Source organism: Pseudomassariella vexata (genome assembly GCF_002105095.1).
Source record: "Pseudomassariella vexata strain CBS 129021 chromosome Unknown BCR38scaffold_14, whole genome shotgun sequence".
NCBI lineage: Eukaryota > Fungi > Ascomycota > Sordariomycetes > Amphisphaeriales > Pseudomassariaceae > Pseudomassariella > Pseudomassariella vexata.
In genome coordinates this window covers 1-17,027 of record NW_024467969.1, presented here as the reverse complement: position 1 = coordinate 17,027, position 17,027 = coordinate 1, and the positions used below count along the sequence as shown (strand labels likewise).

Below are 17,027 nucleotides of genomic sequence, written 5' to 3'. Positions count from 1 at the left end.
AGGTGTCAGTGCATTGCGAAGTGAAGAAAAACCAGCGACTGGTTATTCAATTTGGTAGGAACCCCCTCACTTAGTGGATGATTATCCTAAGCTATTAAAAGTAGCCTAGCAGTTTGCATGCTACCTGATGTTTGACACAGGTCAGGTTGTTGGGTAGCTTGCATTAATCGCGGACTACAATGCTCGCGAAGATTAAGTGGCACAAGGTCGGTTCCTGATCTGTTCAGTGAAGCAGGAAGCTGTGTCAAGGCGTTGAGATTACCGCCCTATCCAGATCGAAGATTTTCCGGATTTTGCAGACAGGAGTAAACAGCAAAATGGGTGCAACTGTAAGTGCCACTCTAGTAGAAATGATGCGCGCAGTACGGGATATGGCAGAAGAGGGGAAGGGATAGAAAAACACGGAACAATTGCACCAAAGCGACGGAAATGTCGACTGGACTGTCGGAGGCTCAAGAAACGGTCACTATAGAGACATTGAATATAGATATCCATATATCACCATCGTTTTCTTGCTGGTCAGCCTCACACAATTAGTCTAACCTAGGTGCTCACATCGACTGCACTGAACTCCTAGGCAGGACAACAATTAGTCCATTGTGGTTGCGCAGCATCCAACCAACCAACCTGTGTATCCCCGCTGGGTATGCCACCGTTCAAGGCCTGGCGTCCTCGTCCGAGAATAGATATTTCATTCAACGAACAATGCCGAACAGACGCGGTTTCCATGGTGGTAAACTATCAAGTCTAAGTGCATTTTCCCAAACACGCCAAACCTCGAATAGTAAATGGGCTGAAATCATGTCTTGCCAACTCCTTCAGATGCAGCCGTAATTCCGTTTAGCCGTACGCCGCCATCGCCTCCTCTTCATCAAGATCAATAACCTCTGCCCCCTTTCTAGCCGACGAAGTCGAACCTGAAGGCTCCTTCGACACAAAGTCCGACATCGTTGCTGGCGTCTTCTGCTCGAGGGCCGACTCGGCGCCATGGAGCTTATTATAGCGAACAATCCTCGACCTTGAAGGCCCCTTTGACACAAAGTCCGAAATCTTTGCTGGCGCCTTCTTGTTGAGGGCCGTCTCAGCGCTGTAGAGCTTGTTGTAAAACTGAATGACTCTCGGATGGGCCATGACCTTAGCCTTGTTGAAACCCAGCACCTGCAAGCCCTGCTTGCTCGTCGCTCGACTGAGCGCCACATAAGCCTGACCCTTCTCAAATATCCTACTAAGATCAACCTTCACGCGTCCCAATGTTTGACCCTGGGCCTTGTGAATCGACAGTGCCCAGGCGAGGATGAGGGGTAGCTGTTTGCGTTGTGCTTGGATCTCACCATTCGGCAGCTCGACCTTCCATTCTTCTGGCATGATCAACAAGGTTCGATGGCTTCCATCTGTCCCTGTAAATTGGACCAGTGGGTATTCTTTCATGTCCTTCATCGTATCGGCGACTCGACTGAATGCTTTGATTTTCTTCCTTGCACTGTCATCCTCCGCCCGGTCGTCTAATGCCTCCTGCGCACCACTCCACATCTCAAATGCACCTTCGGTCATAAAACCCTTGATTTTGCCAAGCGACCCATTGACAAGTGTGTCGTCCATGTTCTTAATCAGCATAACTTGTGCGCCTTTCTTGAGCTCGATTTTGGGAGGTGCCATCATGTTCTGCAACAACCTGTCTCGGACACTGGCGTCTCCAGAGTCGGCTGCCTCAAACACGTGGAGCTCACCCGACAGATTGCGCAAACGTATGTAGTTTGATTTCTCGACCTCTTGTCGGGTTGGAAACAATTCAGTCGCATCAAGACCGTCATCAAAATGGATTGGTCTTTGAAGGCCGTGGAAGATTTCAACGGTTTTGTCACTGACTCTGCCCAGGCGCATCTCGTTCAGCATATTGGCAAATTCTTGGACTAGGTTAGCCTATGTGCCAATCGCATTGCTTCACAGGGAACTTACCAGGATCTCGTTGACGGAAGACTTGGGTCAAGCCAATGGTGTGATCGATTGATGTGTTCCATGTTGCTGCCTCGAAGGCAAACTTTACTTCCGTCTTCTTGCCATGGCCGTCGGGTACCGGGGGCAGTTGGAAGAAATCGCCAGTAATAACAAGCTGAATTCCACCCCATGGACGTCCATTGTTCCGAATGGTGCGGGCGATTGATGCCAGTTTGTCGAAAAGGTCACCGTCCACCTGTATATACCTACGTGTCAGCTGGTGCTTATCCCTGAAAACCCCGAAGTCGGAATGGCCGCTCATGGAAATTAGACGGAAGCAGTGCCCATCGAGGAGGTAGTCCTGCGATGTAAAGTAGGGTGTCGCTAACCATGGAGACTTCATCAATAATGAGAACACTAGTTCTCAACCACCTGTTCTTGGCCTTTGGATTCCGACGGATCTTTCGCACCAAGGTTGGCACATCCTCCTTCCCAAGGCCAATGCCGGCGAAACTGTGTAGAGTCATTCCGCCGATGTTGCATGCAGCCAGCCCAGTCGACGCAGTGACACCCAATCGCTCGGGGTCGCGAGCCCATTTCTTCTTCATATCAGCGATGATGGCGCGCATCAAGACAGACTTTCCGGTTCCGGCGGGACCAGTGAAAAACACACTCTGCTTCTTCTGTGTGACTAATTCGAGGACATGCTGTTGCTCCGTACTTAATGATATAGCAGAGTTCTCGACTTTGTTGCGTGTACCCATAGCGGACCGGATGTCCTCCATAGAAAGCTCTGGTTCCGACTTCCTGGTCTGACTTTTAAAGTGCCTCTTCTGTTCCTTTACTGCGTTATGTGTCGTGTCCCATGGCAAATTGGTCTTCGCCGGCGTGGCTACCGGTCTGGTAGGCCCCTCCGCTTTCTTAATGAAGTTATCTGGCAGCTTACGTCTTTTAACCACAGGTATAGGTGCAGAATTTGTAGGCGACTCGCGTTTCAGAGTCGGATTACGACTTGTGGGCGGAGGGTAGTGGTGCTCCTGAGGTGACGAGGACCACGGAATATCACTGGTGGGTAGTTCGGTAGCAGGCGAAGGTGCAGACGGTGCTTCGGGTCTCTTCATGGGTGTCATTCTCGAAAGTTTCGGAGCAGGTGGCAGGGCAGGCATAGAAGCCGGGCAGGAGTAGTCCAATGAAAGATCTTCATCATCACTGAAGTCGCCCTCGTCAATGTAGACTGAACTAACCGTCCGACCACTGTTTTCTGGCTCTGGCTCCTCTTTGAATGAATTTGCCTGGCTGAATAGTGATGCAAGTTGGCTCGTTGGTCGGGCGAAACTAGCAATTGAAGTTTTCGGTCTAGAGGGGCCCTGCGAATCATCAGATTTGGCCTTGAAGGGCTCGACTGCCTTCAAAGACCCCCAACTCGAACTCGACGGTTTCTTGGCCCACTCAGCAATGTTGCCATCAGTAGTCGCGGGACTGCTCGATGGGAACAGTTGCTTTCCAAGATCAGGCTTTTTTGAGGGTGGAGGAACCGTTGCCTGGTGTCTCTGTGCGGCCCTTCCTAACATATTGCAAAGTAGCGGCGCGATTCGACTTGGTAGGTACCCCGGGGAGGCATGAGGAGAGTAGGCTTTTAGAAATGTAAATCGAAGGAGACGCTGTCGAGCGAGAGAAGGTCTTGAAGGCAGAACGCGTAATAACCCAGCATTCATTAAGTTGTCGGAGACAGCTGGAGTGTCATTTGGAGGGGCATTGAACGTCGTCAAGGCCAGGAGCTGCTCATCCCAAAGTAGACGGTTGCCCAAGTTGAGGGAGTCGCGTTGTGGCGCGTCCGCGTCGTTAAGCACCGAAGTTTTGCCACTTTGTTGCTTTTCGAAGTCGAGGCGAATGAAAAGGCTCAATTTCACGGTGGCTTCATAGCTCCTGTTTGCATTTGCGGGGCACAGTTAGCAGACAGCAGGCAGCAGTAACTCTAGGCTGCATTGCTTAATACATAGCTTTTAACAGCCTCTCACCAGAGATAACTTTTTAACCTTTCAAACGGGCTTAGTGCTGGAGCTTTTAATTAGATACCCGGGATTTGCAGTAAAATATTGGCCCGAATACATGTCAAGGAAGGACTTTTAACTTACTGAGCACATGGATTTCAACTCCAGAACCGTCCTCCTCGTCATTTAGTGCACTTATAAGTGTATTTGATTACCACTTCAATTTCCACCATCTTAGGGACGACATGAGTCAACAAAGGAAACGAGGCCGCGATCCTGGCGCTGTAGATGAAGAGCTGCGTCAATACACCACCGGTGGTCAAACCCTGGAGGAACTTGACAAGAAGTGAGGATGCTGAAGCCATATTAGAACATTGATGCTCACGTTTCCTTTAGGTATCCGAATAGGCCGAGGAACCACTCAAAAACGCTGTTGTTCTCCCAGCTTTACGAATGCCTCTTCAATCCGCTGAACAACAATAAGAAACAGCCCACGGGGCCCGCAACTAGTCGGGCAAAGACTGGTCCTCATGGCCCATCCAAGATGTCTCCCCAGGAGCAACGCCGCATCATCGTCGAGCGTTTCATCTCCAGGTGGCGCGCCGAGGTGGGCGACGACTTCTACCCTGCTCTGCGCCTCATCATCCCAAACCAGGACCGTGACAGAGGCGTATACGGGCTCAAGGAAAACAATATCGGCAAGATTCTGGTCAAGATCATGAAGATCGACAAGAACTCCGAAGATGGCTACAATCTGCTGCACTGGAAGCTACCGGGACAGTCAGCGGCGAGTCGCATGGCCGGGGACTTCGCCGGGAGGTGTTATGACGTTCTGTCCAAAAGACCAATGCGAACCGAAGTGGGCGACATGCGCATCGCCGAAGTCAACGAATGGCTCGACAAACTGTCTGCTGCATCCGGTGAAAAGGAGCAGCTTCCCATTTTTGAGATTTTCTACCAGAGAATGAACCCAGAGGAGCTGATGTGGCTAATCCGCATCATTCTGAAGTTCATGAAAGTGGGTGCCACTGAGAGAACTTTCTTCGATATCTGGCATCCGGATGCCGAGGCTCTGTTCAGCGTCTCTTCAAGCCTGCGCAGAGTATGCTGGGAGCTCTCAGACCCTTCATATCGGCTCAATCAAGAAGAGACCAACGTGCATATCATGCAATGCTTTCAGCCGCAGTTGGCACAATTCCAATTCTCTGGCTCTTTCCGAAAGATGGTCGACAGCCTCACTAGAGCCAACCCGTTAGAGGATGATAATGAGTACTGGATTGAGGAGAAGCTGGACGGAGAACGAATGCAAATGCACATGAAGGAAGATTCCAACAGTCCTGGAGGTTTCCAGTTCTTCTTCGCATCGCGAAAAGGCCATGACTACACCTATTTATACGGTAGCAACTTCGAGGACGAGAAATCTGCACTTTCTTGTCATCTCAAAGATGCATTTGCGCCAGGAGTGCGAAACCTCATTCTCGACGGCGAAATGGTCACATGGGATATGGAACTCGACAAGATCATGAATTTTGGAACTCTAAAGACAGCAGCGCTGTCAGAGCAGAAGAAACTTTACAGTCAAAACGGAGCACGCCCTTTGTTTCGCGTGTTCGACATACTACACCTCAATGGCCAATGTCTCAGCCAGTACACACTGCGAGACCGTCGTAATGCGCTAGCAAAGGCAGTTCCAGGAGTCCATCGAAGACTTGAGATCCACCCATACCTCGCAGCGACATCACCAGATGAGATCGAGCCTCAGCTGCGAAAAGTCGTAGCCGAGGCCTCTGAGGGGCTAGTGCTGAAAAACCCACGTTCAATGTACAGACTCAACAGCCGAAACGATGACTGGATCAAGGTGAAGCCCGAGTACCTGAATGACTTCGGCGAATCCGTCGACGTGGTGATCATTGGCGGTTACTACGGATCTGGGCACCGTGGAGGTAGGCTTTCTTCTTTCTTGTGCGGCCTCCGAGCTGATGAGAACGACATCACCATCAAGGGTGTCAATCCTGAGAAATGCTACAGCTTCTGCAAAGTCGGTGGTGGATTCCGCGCCGAAGACTACGCGGAAATCCGACACCACACAGAAGGGAAGTGGCATGAGTGGGATCGGAAGAACCCGCCTACAAATTACATTGAGCTTGGTAGTGGTGTTGAAAAACAAGCCGAACAGCCCGATGTCTGGATACGGCCGAGCGAGTCGGTCGTCATCTCGGTGAAAGCGGCCAGCGCTGGTAGCTCCGAACAGTTCGCCAGGGGTATAACTCTGCGGTTTCCCAGGTTCAAAGGGCTGCGTCTTGACAAGTCATGGGACTCGGCGCTTGACTACCGAGAGTTCCTCAACTTGAAGAAGCATGCCGACGAGATGAACAAGTCGAAGGCTATGGAGATGGAAACCCGCCGAAGGCCGACTAAGCGGACCAAGAAAGAGATTGTCATCGCTGGGCAGGAAGCAGCGCCAGCTGAGTTCGATGGCCCGAGAAGCAAAGTGTTCGAAGGTCTCGAACTCTGCGTTCTCACAGAGTCAACTGCACCGAAGAAGACCAAGTCGCAGCTGGAGACCCTGATCAAACAGAATGGCGGCATCATTTCACAGCAACCCATACCTCGTAGCCACATGCGTCTGATTGGCGAAAAGAAGGTGGTCAAGGTCGCAAGTATGATCAAAGCAGGCGACGTGGATGTCCTCAAGCCGAATTGGGTACTGGATTGCATAGCGCAGAACTTCCTACTACCCGAGGAGCCGAGGCACTTGTTCCACGTCAGCGATGCTCTCAAAGAATGGGCCGCGGAGAACGTGGATGAGTTTGGCGACAGCTATGCGCGAGACCTGGACGTTTCGGAGTTGAGAAATCTGCTGGCTGATATGCCCAAGCACGAAATCATCTACGAGCCCTTTAACAAGTTGGGCTTTTTGCAGCAGCTGGAAGAGCACGGTCATGACTTTGGGGGGTTGAAGGGTCATTTGTTTAGGAAGCTAGTGGTGTATTTTGCGAGGGGCTTGGATGTTTCGTCCAGCACTGCTTTGAAGCTGGAGAACTGGGTGAAGTTTGGTGGGGGAAGGATCACAGAGGATCTGGACGATGAGTCGATCACTACTGTTGTGGTCATCAGTAGCGATGGCACGAGTGAGAGGGAACTGGCTGCCGAAGTTCGTTCAGTTATCAGTTGCAGACAACGGATCCCGCACGTTACCTCGCAGAAGTGGATCGAGGACTGTTGGAAGGAGTCGACGTTGCTCGACGAGGAAAGATATGCACCTATGTAAATATCGACTTACGTGAGACGGATATTATAGGGCACAAACCCAATCATGTATTACTCTACGTGGAGTACTACAGCATTCGTCGTACTTGACGTAACTAAACTATCCTGCGAACCAATTTGCGAGATCCCAGGCAAGACAATCTGCCCTTTTCGGATTCACACGTACGGCGAAATAAATTGGAGCTCTTTCAACACCGCTAGGATTCTGTATCAGGGCGCAGCTCACTTGAGAGCGTACTGCCACCAATCGACGGCCCCTGACAAACAAACCCATTAATCAATATCTTGCAACATCCCTCATTTCCCAATAGTCAAAAATAGCCTATCCCCAACGTCCCCCACGCCCGGCTTCAACATTCCATCCTTCGTAAGCTCGGCATCAACCCCCGCAACCCAGATCTCGACAGCGTCAGGCCACTCGGCGGCGGCCCTTCGGATACCGTCGACGGCGGCGATGACGCTCAACACCACAATCCGCTTGACGCCCCACTCGCGCAGGGTCTGAATGGCAGCCACGCAAGTGCCGCCCGTGGCGATGACGGGGTCGAGGATGATGGCTAAGCGGGAGGCAGAACTTCCTGAGTTTCCCGTGGCGATGTGGTGGGGCAGGTTGTTGTAGTACTCGACGGGGTCGAGGGTCGAGGGTTCGCGGTAGAGGCCCAGGTGGTGGACGGGGATCGGGTTGGGCAGGAGGGTTTGAATTGCTGTTGGGAGGGTTAATTCAGCATTGGAAACAAACAGGCATGTGAGGTGGCACGACGACGTTGAGGGGAAAGCGGAACCGACCTTCTACCATGCCTAAACCTGATCGAAGGATGGGCACTAGGGAGAGCTCTTGGGGTTCGACGTTCGTAGTTGTGTATTCGAAGCCTATCGGGGTCTCATCCTGTCATTATAAAAACATCAGCAGAGTTCACGGGCTTGATTAGGGGGCGGAACACAGCGATATTGAGCGTCTTTTCGAGGCACAGAGGGTCTCCTAACTTTAGGTCCATCGACTGCAGTCAGCGCCGAAGCAAAAGCCTCGCAGCCAACTATGGTCGAGATCTGGTTAACCAACGCCTTCGCATCTCTTGCCTGAGTGCTCTTCGACCGGAGCAGGCTCAGTTTTGCGCGGAGACATGGGTGGTTCGACACATGAACATTCGCGGGAAGATCGGGAGTGGCAGACATGGTGAGAGGATAAAGGAGGATATCAGGAGAACCGGTTATCACAGCAGCATATCACGACTAGATAGCACAGTCGACACGAACAACGATTCTAGGGTGTAGGTGAGATCTGTCTAATGCGATGTCGGGCACCCGATTATGGCAATCAGCAGACAACAAACAGTCCATTGGGCTCGTTGCAAGCGCAAGTACAGTTCACGACCGATGCGGGGAGCTTGGGCGCGATAAGCTGCCGTCCAGGGTAATCTAAACCTTTTGTTAAGCTGGGGCTGTTAGTGGATTACTTGATGATAAGCATCATGATAGCGCTTGTTGGAGTACTTGCCTAGTGTCCACCTAGCATGGACAATTCCAGCAGTGGGCTCCACTGGACAAAGATCACCGGGGATGGGTGGACTGGCCGACAAGTTCTGCCAAGACGAAACTCGACCTTGATTCTCAACTTACAAGTCTGTATCGCATGGCCAACAGCTCCGACTCTGGGTGCCAAGCGATACGCGGGATTCTTCCGCAGGCCAATATACGAGAGAGCCAAGATACAACGATCAGGAACTAATCGCATTGGTCGGACGTGCCCCCCCGGTTGGATTTGCGACCTGCCGGTGACACGGGATGGAGGTCATGTTCCCTCACCGAGGAACTCACCGGGGGACGATGTCGCATCAAGAAAAAACCGGACGCCATTATATATCTTCATCGCCTGATGTGCAGCGAAAGCATCCCGTAGCATCTCCGACTTCTCAAACGTCTTGGAACGAAAACAAAACCATCAGACCCTCACTTCAATCCGATATTCCATATTCACTCCAAAAAATCGACGATGTATATGCAGAGCCATCCATCCAAAATCCAGATGAAGAGCCGATGCAGCGGCACATCTCACGAGAGGAATGCTTTGCACTGTCGGCTGGGCAAACAGTCTATTCTCCAGCTGGTTCGATCAAACCGTCCCGGTCGAAAGACTCCCACGGACAGGTCAATATGCCACAGCGCCGTCTATCCACCGCAGGAGTTGATTACGATATTCCGGGCTCCTATCTGAATGCTGCTGAGGCTGCTGGTATCCCTCCAGTTCAAAATCCAGAGGAAGCTGCCATCTACAGACACGAGTCTCTGGAGCAGTCGAAGAGTCGTGACCAGGACTACTTACGACGCCAGCAATCTCACCAAGACGGTTCGCATGGGCGCGCTGGCGCAGAACCGGTAGTCACCGCGGAGGATCAAACAAAAGACTTCGAAATCTCGAGACTGGCGACGCAGATCTACACCATTTCGTACCTCATCTTGTTTTCCATACTCGGCACTCTCGCCCGACTCGGCTTACAAGCCTTGACATATTACCCCGGAGCTCCAGTCCCTTTCAGCTCAGTATGGCCCAACTTCGCCGGAAGCTTGGTCATGGGCTTTCTGGCCGAGGACCGCATGCTCTTTCGTCATGAATGGGGCACGCCGACACATGATCCGCAAATCACGAAAGCACACCAAGCTCATCGTGTTGACGAAGAAACCGGCGACTCTAGCTCTACGGGAGATGAGCTCGATCTCGCAGCGGCCAAGAAGGCTCACATGGTTACTAAGAAGACCATCCCACTTTACATCGGTCTGGCGACTGGTTTCTGCGGGTCATTCACATCTTTCTCGTCTTTCATCCGGGATGTCTTCTTAGCTCTCTCCAACGACATGCCAACGCCAAAATTGGAAAGCACGACAATGCCCCGCAACGGCGGATACTCGTTCATGGCTGTCCTCGCCGTCATCATCACCACCGTCTCCCTCTCTCTATCAGGCCTTTTCATCGGCGCGCACCTAGCCATCGCCCTCGAACCAATCACGCCATCTCTTCCCTTCATTCTCACCCGCAAGATTGTCGACCGTATCGCCGTCTTCTTCGCCTGGGGGTCCTGGCTCGGCGCCGTCCTCCTCTCCATCCTGCCACCTGACCGCTTCACCCTCCCGGGCGCTTCCGAGGTATGGCGCGGATGCGCAACCTTTTCGCTCGTCTTCGCGCCTCTGGGCTGTCTACTCCGCTTCTATGTGTCGATGTACCTCAACGGCCGGAAGGCGTCGTTCCCGTTGGGTACTTTTGCCGTTAATATGTTTGGGACGGCTGTCTTAGGCACGGCGTGGGATATCGCACATGTGCCTGACGGCGGGGTTGTCGGGTGTCAGGTCCTTCAGGGGATCGAGGACGGGTTCTGTGGATGTTTGACTACCGTGTCAACTTGGGTGGCGGAACTGGCGGCGTTGAGGAGATTGCGCGCTTACGTTTATGGGGTGGCCAGTGTTGGGACTGGGTTGGCGCTTATGGTTGCCATCATGGGGGGGTTGAGGTGGAGCCAAGGGTTTGCTGGACTCGTGTGTGTGAAGTAGCGTGGCGATGATACCCATGGATTTAATGATGATTCAGGTGATCTACTATAAGTCCTGATACGTTCAAGTCTCATATATTCTTCACTATATGCGCATGATACGTGACCCCATGGGGGGTTACCCTATAGTTATAGATAAGATAGATAAGAGCTATAAAAGAGCTCTGCCAAGCCAGAATAGCTGACCTAGCATCCTTTCCCAATACAACAATTCACACCCCATATGCACTCGCATCACTATATGCGCATTATTTTGTCTTGAGTGTACAAGTCTAACCCAAGAGGTACCTCCAAGGCAACAGCGCTCAAACCCGTCAAACTCCTATTTCGTGTTCCCATTAACCCCATCGTGTCCAGCTAAACCCATATTTTTCTACATCCCCAAGTCCAGCACCATCAACCTCTTCACAATGCTCTCGTGCACATCTCTCCACCCCGCCTCATACTTCTTCCTAACACCCCCAGTCAAACACTCCAGCCCCTCCACCCTCACTCTCTCCACCAACTCCAACCCATCCCACTCCTTCTCCTCCGCATACCTCACCTCCCAGATCTGCTCCACCACAACCGTCATCCCAGCGCCAAAGCCCTTTCTGAACACCCCGCCCCTCTGCCTCGTACTCCGCACGAAAATCCCCGAACCCGTATCCGTCACGGCGACCTTGCAGCACACTTTCTTATCGCCGCGCGTAAAACAGGACAACAAGGTTGGTTCAATATACTTCACTTCGTAGTACTGGGTTGGTGCCACGGCTGCGTGTTGGATGGAGGAGGTTAAGTGGGGATCCGGGGGCCGCTGTCCTAGGGGAACGGGTAGTTCGTGGTAGTTGTGGAAGTGCGGTGGGGTTTTAAGGAGGAAGTCGTGAGTGTGGAGGAGCTTAATGGCTGGGCCGCGTTTTATTTCGCGTGGGAGGGGGGTTGTGTTGGTATGAACTGACGTTGATTTGAAGACTTTAGTGTTAGTGAGTTTGTGTTCAATATTGGGGAGGGAAGAGGTCATTTGGTGACTTACAGGTCATTGTTTCTCACTAGTGTTATTAATTACCCCACATACAAAAACGGATGAGGATTGAATGACAAGTTTGCCTGTCAGGCGGGTCGGTAGCTATATACGCATTCCCAGATTGAGTTTGCATGAAACCAGAGACCATACGAGACGCAGGGGTCCCGTTCCATGACTGTATAGTTAGGCTGCATATGTGACGACAAGAGAAACTCTGGTTGCCGATTGTTAGATGGATAAGACAAATACGATTGGGCTGAAACTTGATGTAGAAGGGGATCGTGCCACCATGGGATCTGGGTTGTTATATCTATCTTGCGGGTGCTCGTTGGAGTTGGTGGCTTATATCAAGTGCCGATTGGCCACTGGAAAGAAGTTCGGACGAAATATGAATGGCTATTTTTGGAATGTCAATTGGGCTGGGGGACATTTCTCGTGGGGGAATAGGTATGCCTGAAATACTTTATGTCATAACAAGGGTCTTCCACATAGCCATCCTGCGGGCGTTGATTCTACTTTGGATGGCTTCCATCAGCTGTGTTTCAGAGATGTGTGTATACTTTTGCCGTTTCTTTGGATGATCTGGTGGGGCACCAATCTAGGGGACTTGGTAGCAGGAATCCCGAGTGTCAAGTAGTTTAGATGTATATAGTCTGAACTTAGGCCGTGCATATATTAGGATCGGTTCGATGCGAGTGGTAGCCAGTGTTGGCATTGCCCCTGCGTCCTGTCAAGTTTCAATCTGTCCATGTGATGCTGAACCTGAAGTAGATACCACCTCGCAAAAGATTCCAGTATGGTCCTAATGCTCGATAACTCATTTCGAAGATTTTGTTCAGTGTTTCATTGCTGAAGATCACTTTTTATCCGCCTAAATTTGCTATGCCGTAGGTCGGTTACAAATCGATATACCTTATGTTGCCCTAGGTCCAAAAATTTCAGTGTACGAGGTGCTGCTCAAGGTATTTCCCCATGATTTCGATGCAAATGTAACGTGAAGATTATCATGGAGGTTTTTCAGCTTCCATGTTCTATATGCTATCCGGTCGTCGCCAAGTATCGCTACTCTGCTTGTATCTCCCCTTCTGTCCCGAAATGTATTTGCACTTTGTTTTCAAGTTTATGATTCCACGCTTCATGCTGTATGCGATGATATATGGTGTTCTGAGCATCTTTGGCTGTATACCATCCATGTTTAAGGAATCTGACCGCCCAAGCAACAGCGAAATGTTTGAACAAGGAAGTGGTTTTCTTGATAGTTAGCATCGCCAAAGTTTGCAGGGATATTTTTGTATTGCTTGTTCTCTTCGAATATACTCGGCCTATAAGAGACAGTCTTAGGTCCCTGTTACCACTCCCCAGCCGTTCAAACGCTGGGGCGCTGCAATCTACGAGAGACTTGGATCCCTCAAAATGATCTGCGCTGATGAGACCGCAAAGCCGGCCTAGTCGCCGAGATCAGCCGATTTCTTGACCAAAAAACACCTGAGTGTGTTACTAATGCTGCGGCATTTCGCATCAGATGTTAATTATACTTTGGGGCCTGCCTGGGACTGGTACTTGCCTCCTTTCTCAAAACAGGTATATCCAAGCACCGAAGAATAATTGACGTCTTGTTTCGTAATACCGGAAAGACATCTTTATCTATTCGCTTGTCAGTCAATTCCAATTTCCGCTATACCTTGTCCAGCTAGCCACAGTCTTCAACACAGCCCGGCTTAGATCATTATTAAACTCGCTACATCGCCACTACATCGTCTTGATCGAACACTTCGAATTGATCGTGTTTCAAGGCAGGAAGTATTGTGAGGAGAGAAAAACGGGAGGCCCCGAAAGTACAACTGTACAGTTCACGGCCTTTGCGATGTTCTAGATGCCGCAGCTGCCAAAGAGGGTCGCATTGTGATCATGAACGCCTACAACACTGACAGTCTCGATGAGGTTTGATCAGACCGTGACGTATCGATAAGAAGATTGTGCTCGATCACATTTCCCCATCCAGCGCTGAAATATTTTCAAGGGTTTGTACACTTTAAGCGAGGCGGAAAAGCAGAACCCAGGCCTTATGGAGTGGAGTGGTGAAGGTTGTATGTAGCAAGGAACGAATCCGAGAGCTGGCTAAGTTATTCAGCAGGGAGACCCCGGAGAATAATTTCATTCAGGCAGAGGCCCAACAGTTTCTCCAGCGTCAGAAAACACCTAGTGAGGTTGTTGAAGATATTACAGAATAGGTAGAGAAAGTGATAGAGGAAAAGATAACGTCCCACACCCACATCCGGGACACCCCCACATATAGGATGCCCTAAAAATAATACTATATATTATAACTATTAACTTTAACCTTTTTTATACTTATTCTGATACGACTATAATATAGCTTTCACCGTTACTAGGGTTTTCAGACTCGCTAGACTTATCTGTACTATCCTTAATTTCACTAGCCTCGATTTGAGCCTTCCGAATAGCCTTGATATTAGTAAACTTCGAATTAGGGCTTATCTTAACCTTCCTCCGCTTCCTAGCCCTACTAGCCTTAAGCTCTACCTCTATTACCTTAATCTTTCGCTATACGATAGCTAACTAGTAGTCCTTCTTATCAAAGCCCTTTTGAACTTTCCGAAAGAGTAGCCGCTAGGTATTGTAACGGGGTAAGGCCGGACATCAGGGAAATAGGTTACGGGGGCTAGGGAGGTGTTATACGCAAAGGTGGTCAAAGATTTGTGAGGTTGTAAAAGCATGACATTCTATCTAGTCCTATGGAGCACGAAGATTGGACTTAGTCCCGAAGGGCTAAGTCACGTGGTAACCTTGGTGGTCTTGGCAAAGCCCACCAAGGTTGCCTAACAGGAGGGCTCCCCTGTCTTCCTTACTTCAAAAAGGGACACGGAGATAACAGGCGACTTTCAACAACTCGTCATCTCTTTCATCATCTTATTCAATCAACTTGACTTTTGTTTTCTATTCTAGTTAGCTAGCCCTTCAATTATGCGGTTCATTCCTACGTGCACTTAGACACTACTTTCGAAATCCTATTATTCTGCTCTTATCTTAGCCTTGACAATGACAAAAGCCTGTATCTTGCTCTGATCAGAGCAATCCAGTGCCAGTAAGAGCTTCAATTCGACTTCCAGAGCCAGACGTCTTGTTCTGAGAATCATTCCGACGAGAGTCTCAGAGGCACATCCGACCAACTCGCGCACCAGACTTGTAAGAGCTTCGCTCTTGCAACCAGTACCACGATCTTCGTCTGATCAGACCAACAGATGGGATCTGTTGGTACTGGAGCTATCTGTTCAGTGTGTTAGGTGGTAGGTATATCCTACTGACCGCCTGACCCCGTTTCAGTATAGAGTTAAGTCTAGAGGAAACTACTACTACTAGACAGACTTCCCCTTATATATTATAAGTAGGGGTAGTGTAGTACTAGTCGTAGAGATATACTCTATAAGAGATATCCAAGCTCGAGATCTAGGCTATTTCTTCCGTATAGAACGAGTCTCAGATAATCCTAGAATAAGACTATTTAATCCTCTACCTTCTAGAATACCTATCTGTCACAGCGCTGGCGATTACAGAGCCACATAGCGCTGTATATAGCAGTTAGTGGGACCCAATGTCAGTAACACTGACATTTCTAGATCTATTGGTCTATTGGCCTAGGGGCTTGGTCCTCCTCTTGTGACAATTATGTCAGTGTTAACGGTGTACGGGTGTCGGCCCTCGTCATAGACGAGAGGGTTCGAATCGTGGTTGTGCAGCCATATGCGAGACGGTCGACAAGCAGGCATACCGAGGCATGACCAGGTATGGCCTAGCAGACTGTGGCCGTGCGCAACAGCGACAACTACCTCCTAAAGTATGCTGATAAGTGCGGGGTTATACACATGTGACGGTATTCTGCTATGTGTGTGCCTTGTGCTTGGGGGTCTTAATGACTGATACGATGTCCCTGCACTAGTAAAGGGAGACTCCCGTAGAGGGATGTTCCCGTAAGCCCGGATTGCCCGGAGAGTGTCCGTGAGGCTCAGAGTTCAAGTAGTGCTAACACGTCTATTAAAGAGTCTCGGGGTCGAGCCTTATAGACGGGGGATAATTGTCACAGCGCTGGCGATTACAGAGCCACATAGTGCTATATATAGCAGTTAGTGGGACCTAATGTCAGTAACACTGACATTTCTAGATCTTTTGGTCTATTGGCCTAGGGGCTTGGTCCTCCTCTTGTGACACTATCTTATCTATATTGTATCGATTAGAGACCTTAATAGCTTTAATCTTAGGGATAGCGAGGTATTTAAACTATTACTGTAGTGGGGCCAGGCCGGACGTCAGGAAAGTAGGTGACGGGGGCTAGGGAGGACTCCCCTGTCTTCCACACTTCTTAAGGGACACGGAGATGACAGACGACTTTCAACAACTTGGCATCTCTTTTCATCATATTATTCAATCAACTTGACTTTTGTTTTCTATTCTAGTTAGCGAGCCCTTCAATTATGCGGTTAATTCCTACGTGCACTTAGACACTACTTTCGAAATCCTATTATTCCGCCCTCATCCTAGCCTTGACAATGACAGAGGATTATATCTTGCTATAATCAGAGCAATCTAGTGCTAGTGAGAGCTTCAATTCGACTTCCAGAGCCAGACGTCTTGTTCTGAGAATCATTCCGACGAGAGTCTCAGAAGCACATCCGACCAACTCGCGCACCAGACGTATAAGAGCTTTGCTCTTATAACCAGTACCACGATCTTCGTCTGCTCAGACCAACAGATGGGATCTGTTGGTACTGAAGCCGTCTGTTCAGTGTGTTAGGTGGTAGGTATATCCTACTGACCGCCTGACCCCGTTCCATTACCTAATTATATTAGCTAAGGCTCTATTAATACGCTAGGAATCGATAGCTCTACTTCTCTAGACCTTAACTAAAGGGTTCCTCTTAATAAAAGCCTGTACCTAGTTCTTTCTAAGTGGTTCGGTGTCTCCGTAGATCTGTAGGATACGCTCGGCGAAGTCTTTAATGTGACAGGCTTGGCCTGTGCGCAGGAATCTGGCTCTGGGGAGCACAGATCAAACGCCCCACTACCTAAGAGCATACAAATCAGCGCTACCCTACCTCACCGCCATTCCTTCCCTTCCTCCTTCCTCCTTCCCTCTGCATAGTATGATAGATACATCAGGGTAGTACAACAGGCTCGTTACATTGTACTGCATCCGTTACATTTAAACTATTAATAGGTTAGTAGGAGGCCTAAGGCAGCCTAGATTCGAACCTATTCAGCCAGATGTGATTC

General features: G+C 49.9%; 5 protein-coding genes across 5 annotated transcripts; 3 read left to right on the top strand and 2 right to left on the bottom strand.

Moving 5' to 3' along the window:
- Positions 1-2,403: 2,403 nt before the first annotated feature.
- On the top strand, positions 2,404-2,652 carry BCR38DRAFT_299307 (uncharacterized protein; the record flags this gene model as incomplete). The annotated part of the gene is made up of 1 exon (XM_040854533.1): positions 2,404-2,652. A coding segment is annotated over one exon (249 nt), but the record flags the coding sequence as incomplete, so codon positions are not given.
- A 1,225-nt stretch (positions 2,653-3,877) lies between these two features.
- Positions 3,878-7,233, top strand: BCR38DRAFT_445495 (DNA ligase). The gene is made up of 2 exons (XM_040861018.1): positions 3,878-4,272; positions 4,323-7,233. Exons 1-2 carry the CDS (start codon positions 4,172-4,174, stop codon positions 7,195-7,197), a joined length of 2,976 nt encoding a protein of 991 aa, XP_040711741.1. The 5' UTR covers positions 3,878-4,171; the 3' UTR covers positions 7,198-7,233.
- On the bottom strand, positions 7,234-8,789 carry BCR38DRAFT_445493 (uracil phosphoribosyltransferase). Its single transcript, XM_040861017.1, has 3 exons — positions 8,181-8,789; positions 7,983-8,082; positions 7,234-7,900 (listed from the first exon to the last, which is right to left on the bottom strand). The coding sequence occupies exons 1-3, from the start codon at positions 8,367-8,369 to the stop codon at positions 7,494-7,496; spliced, it is 696 nt and encodes a 231-aa protein (XP_040711740.1). The 5' UTR covers positions 8,370-8,789; the 3' UTR covers positions 7,234-7,493.
- Positions 8,790-9,347: 558 nt separating this feature from the next.
- On the top strand, positions 9,348-10,736 carry BCR38DRAFT_488793 (CrcB-like protein-domain-containing protein; the record flags this gene model as incomplete). The annotated part of the gene is made up of 1 exon (XM_040864321.1): positions 9,348-10,736. The coding sequence occupies one exon, from the start codon at positions 9,348-9,350 to the stop codon at positions 10,734-10,736; it is 1,389 nt and encodes a 462-aa protein (XP_040711739.1).
- Positions 10,737-10,940: 204 nt separating this feature from the next.
- On the bottom strand, positions 10,941-11,774 carry BCR38DRAFT_445490 (uncharacterized protein). The gene has a single exon (XM_040861016.1). The coding sequence runs from the start codon at positions 11,733-11,735 to the stop codon at positions 11,109-11,111; it is 627 nt and encodes a 208-aa protein (XP_040711738.1). The 5' UTR covers positions 11,736-11,774; the 3' UTR covers positions 10,941-11,108.
- Positions 11,775-17,027: the final 5,253 nt, after the last annotated feature.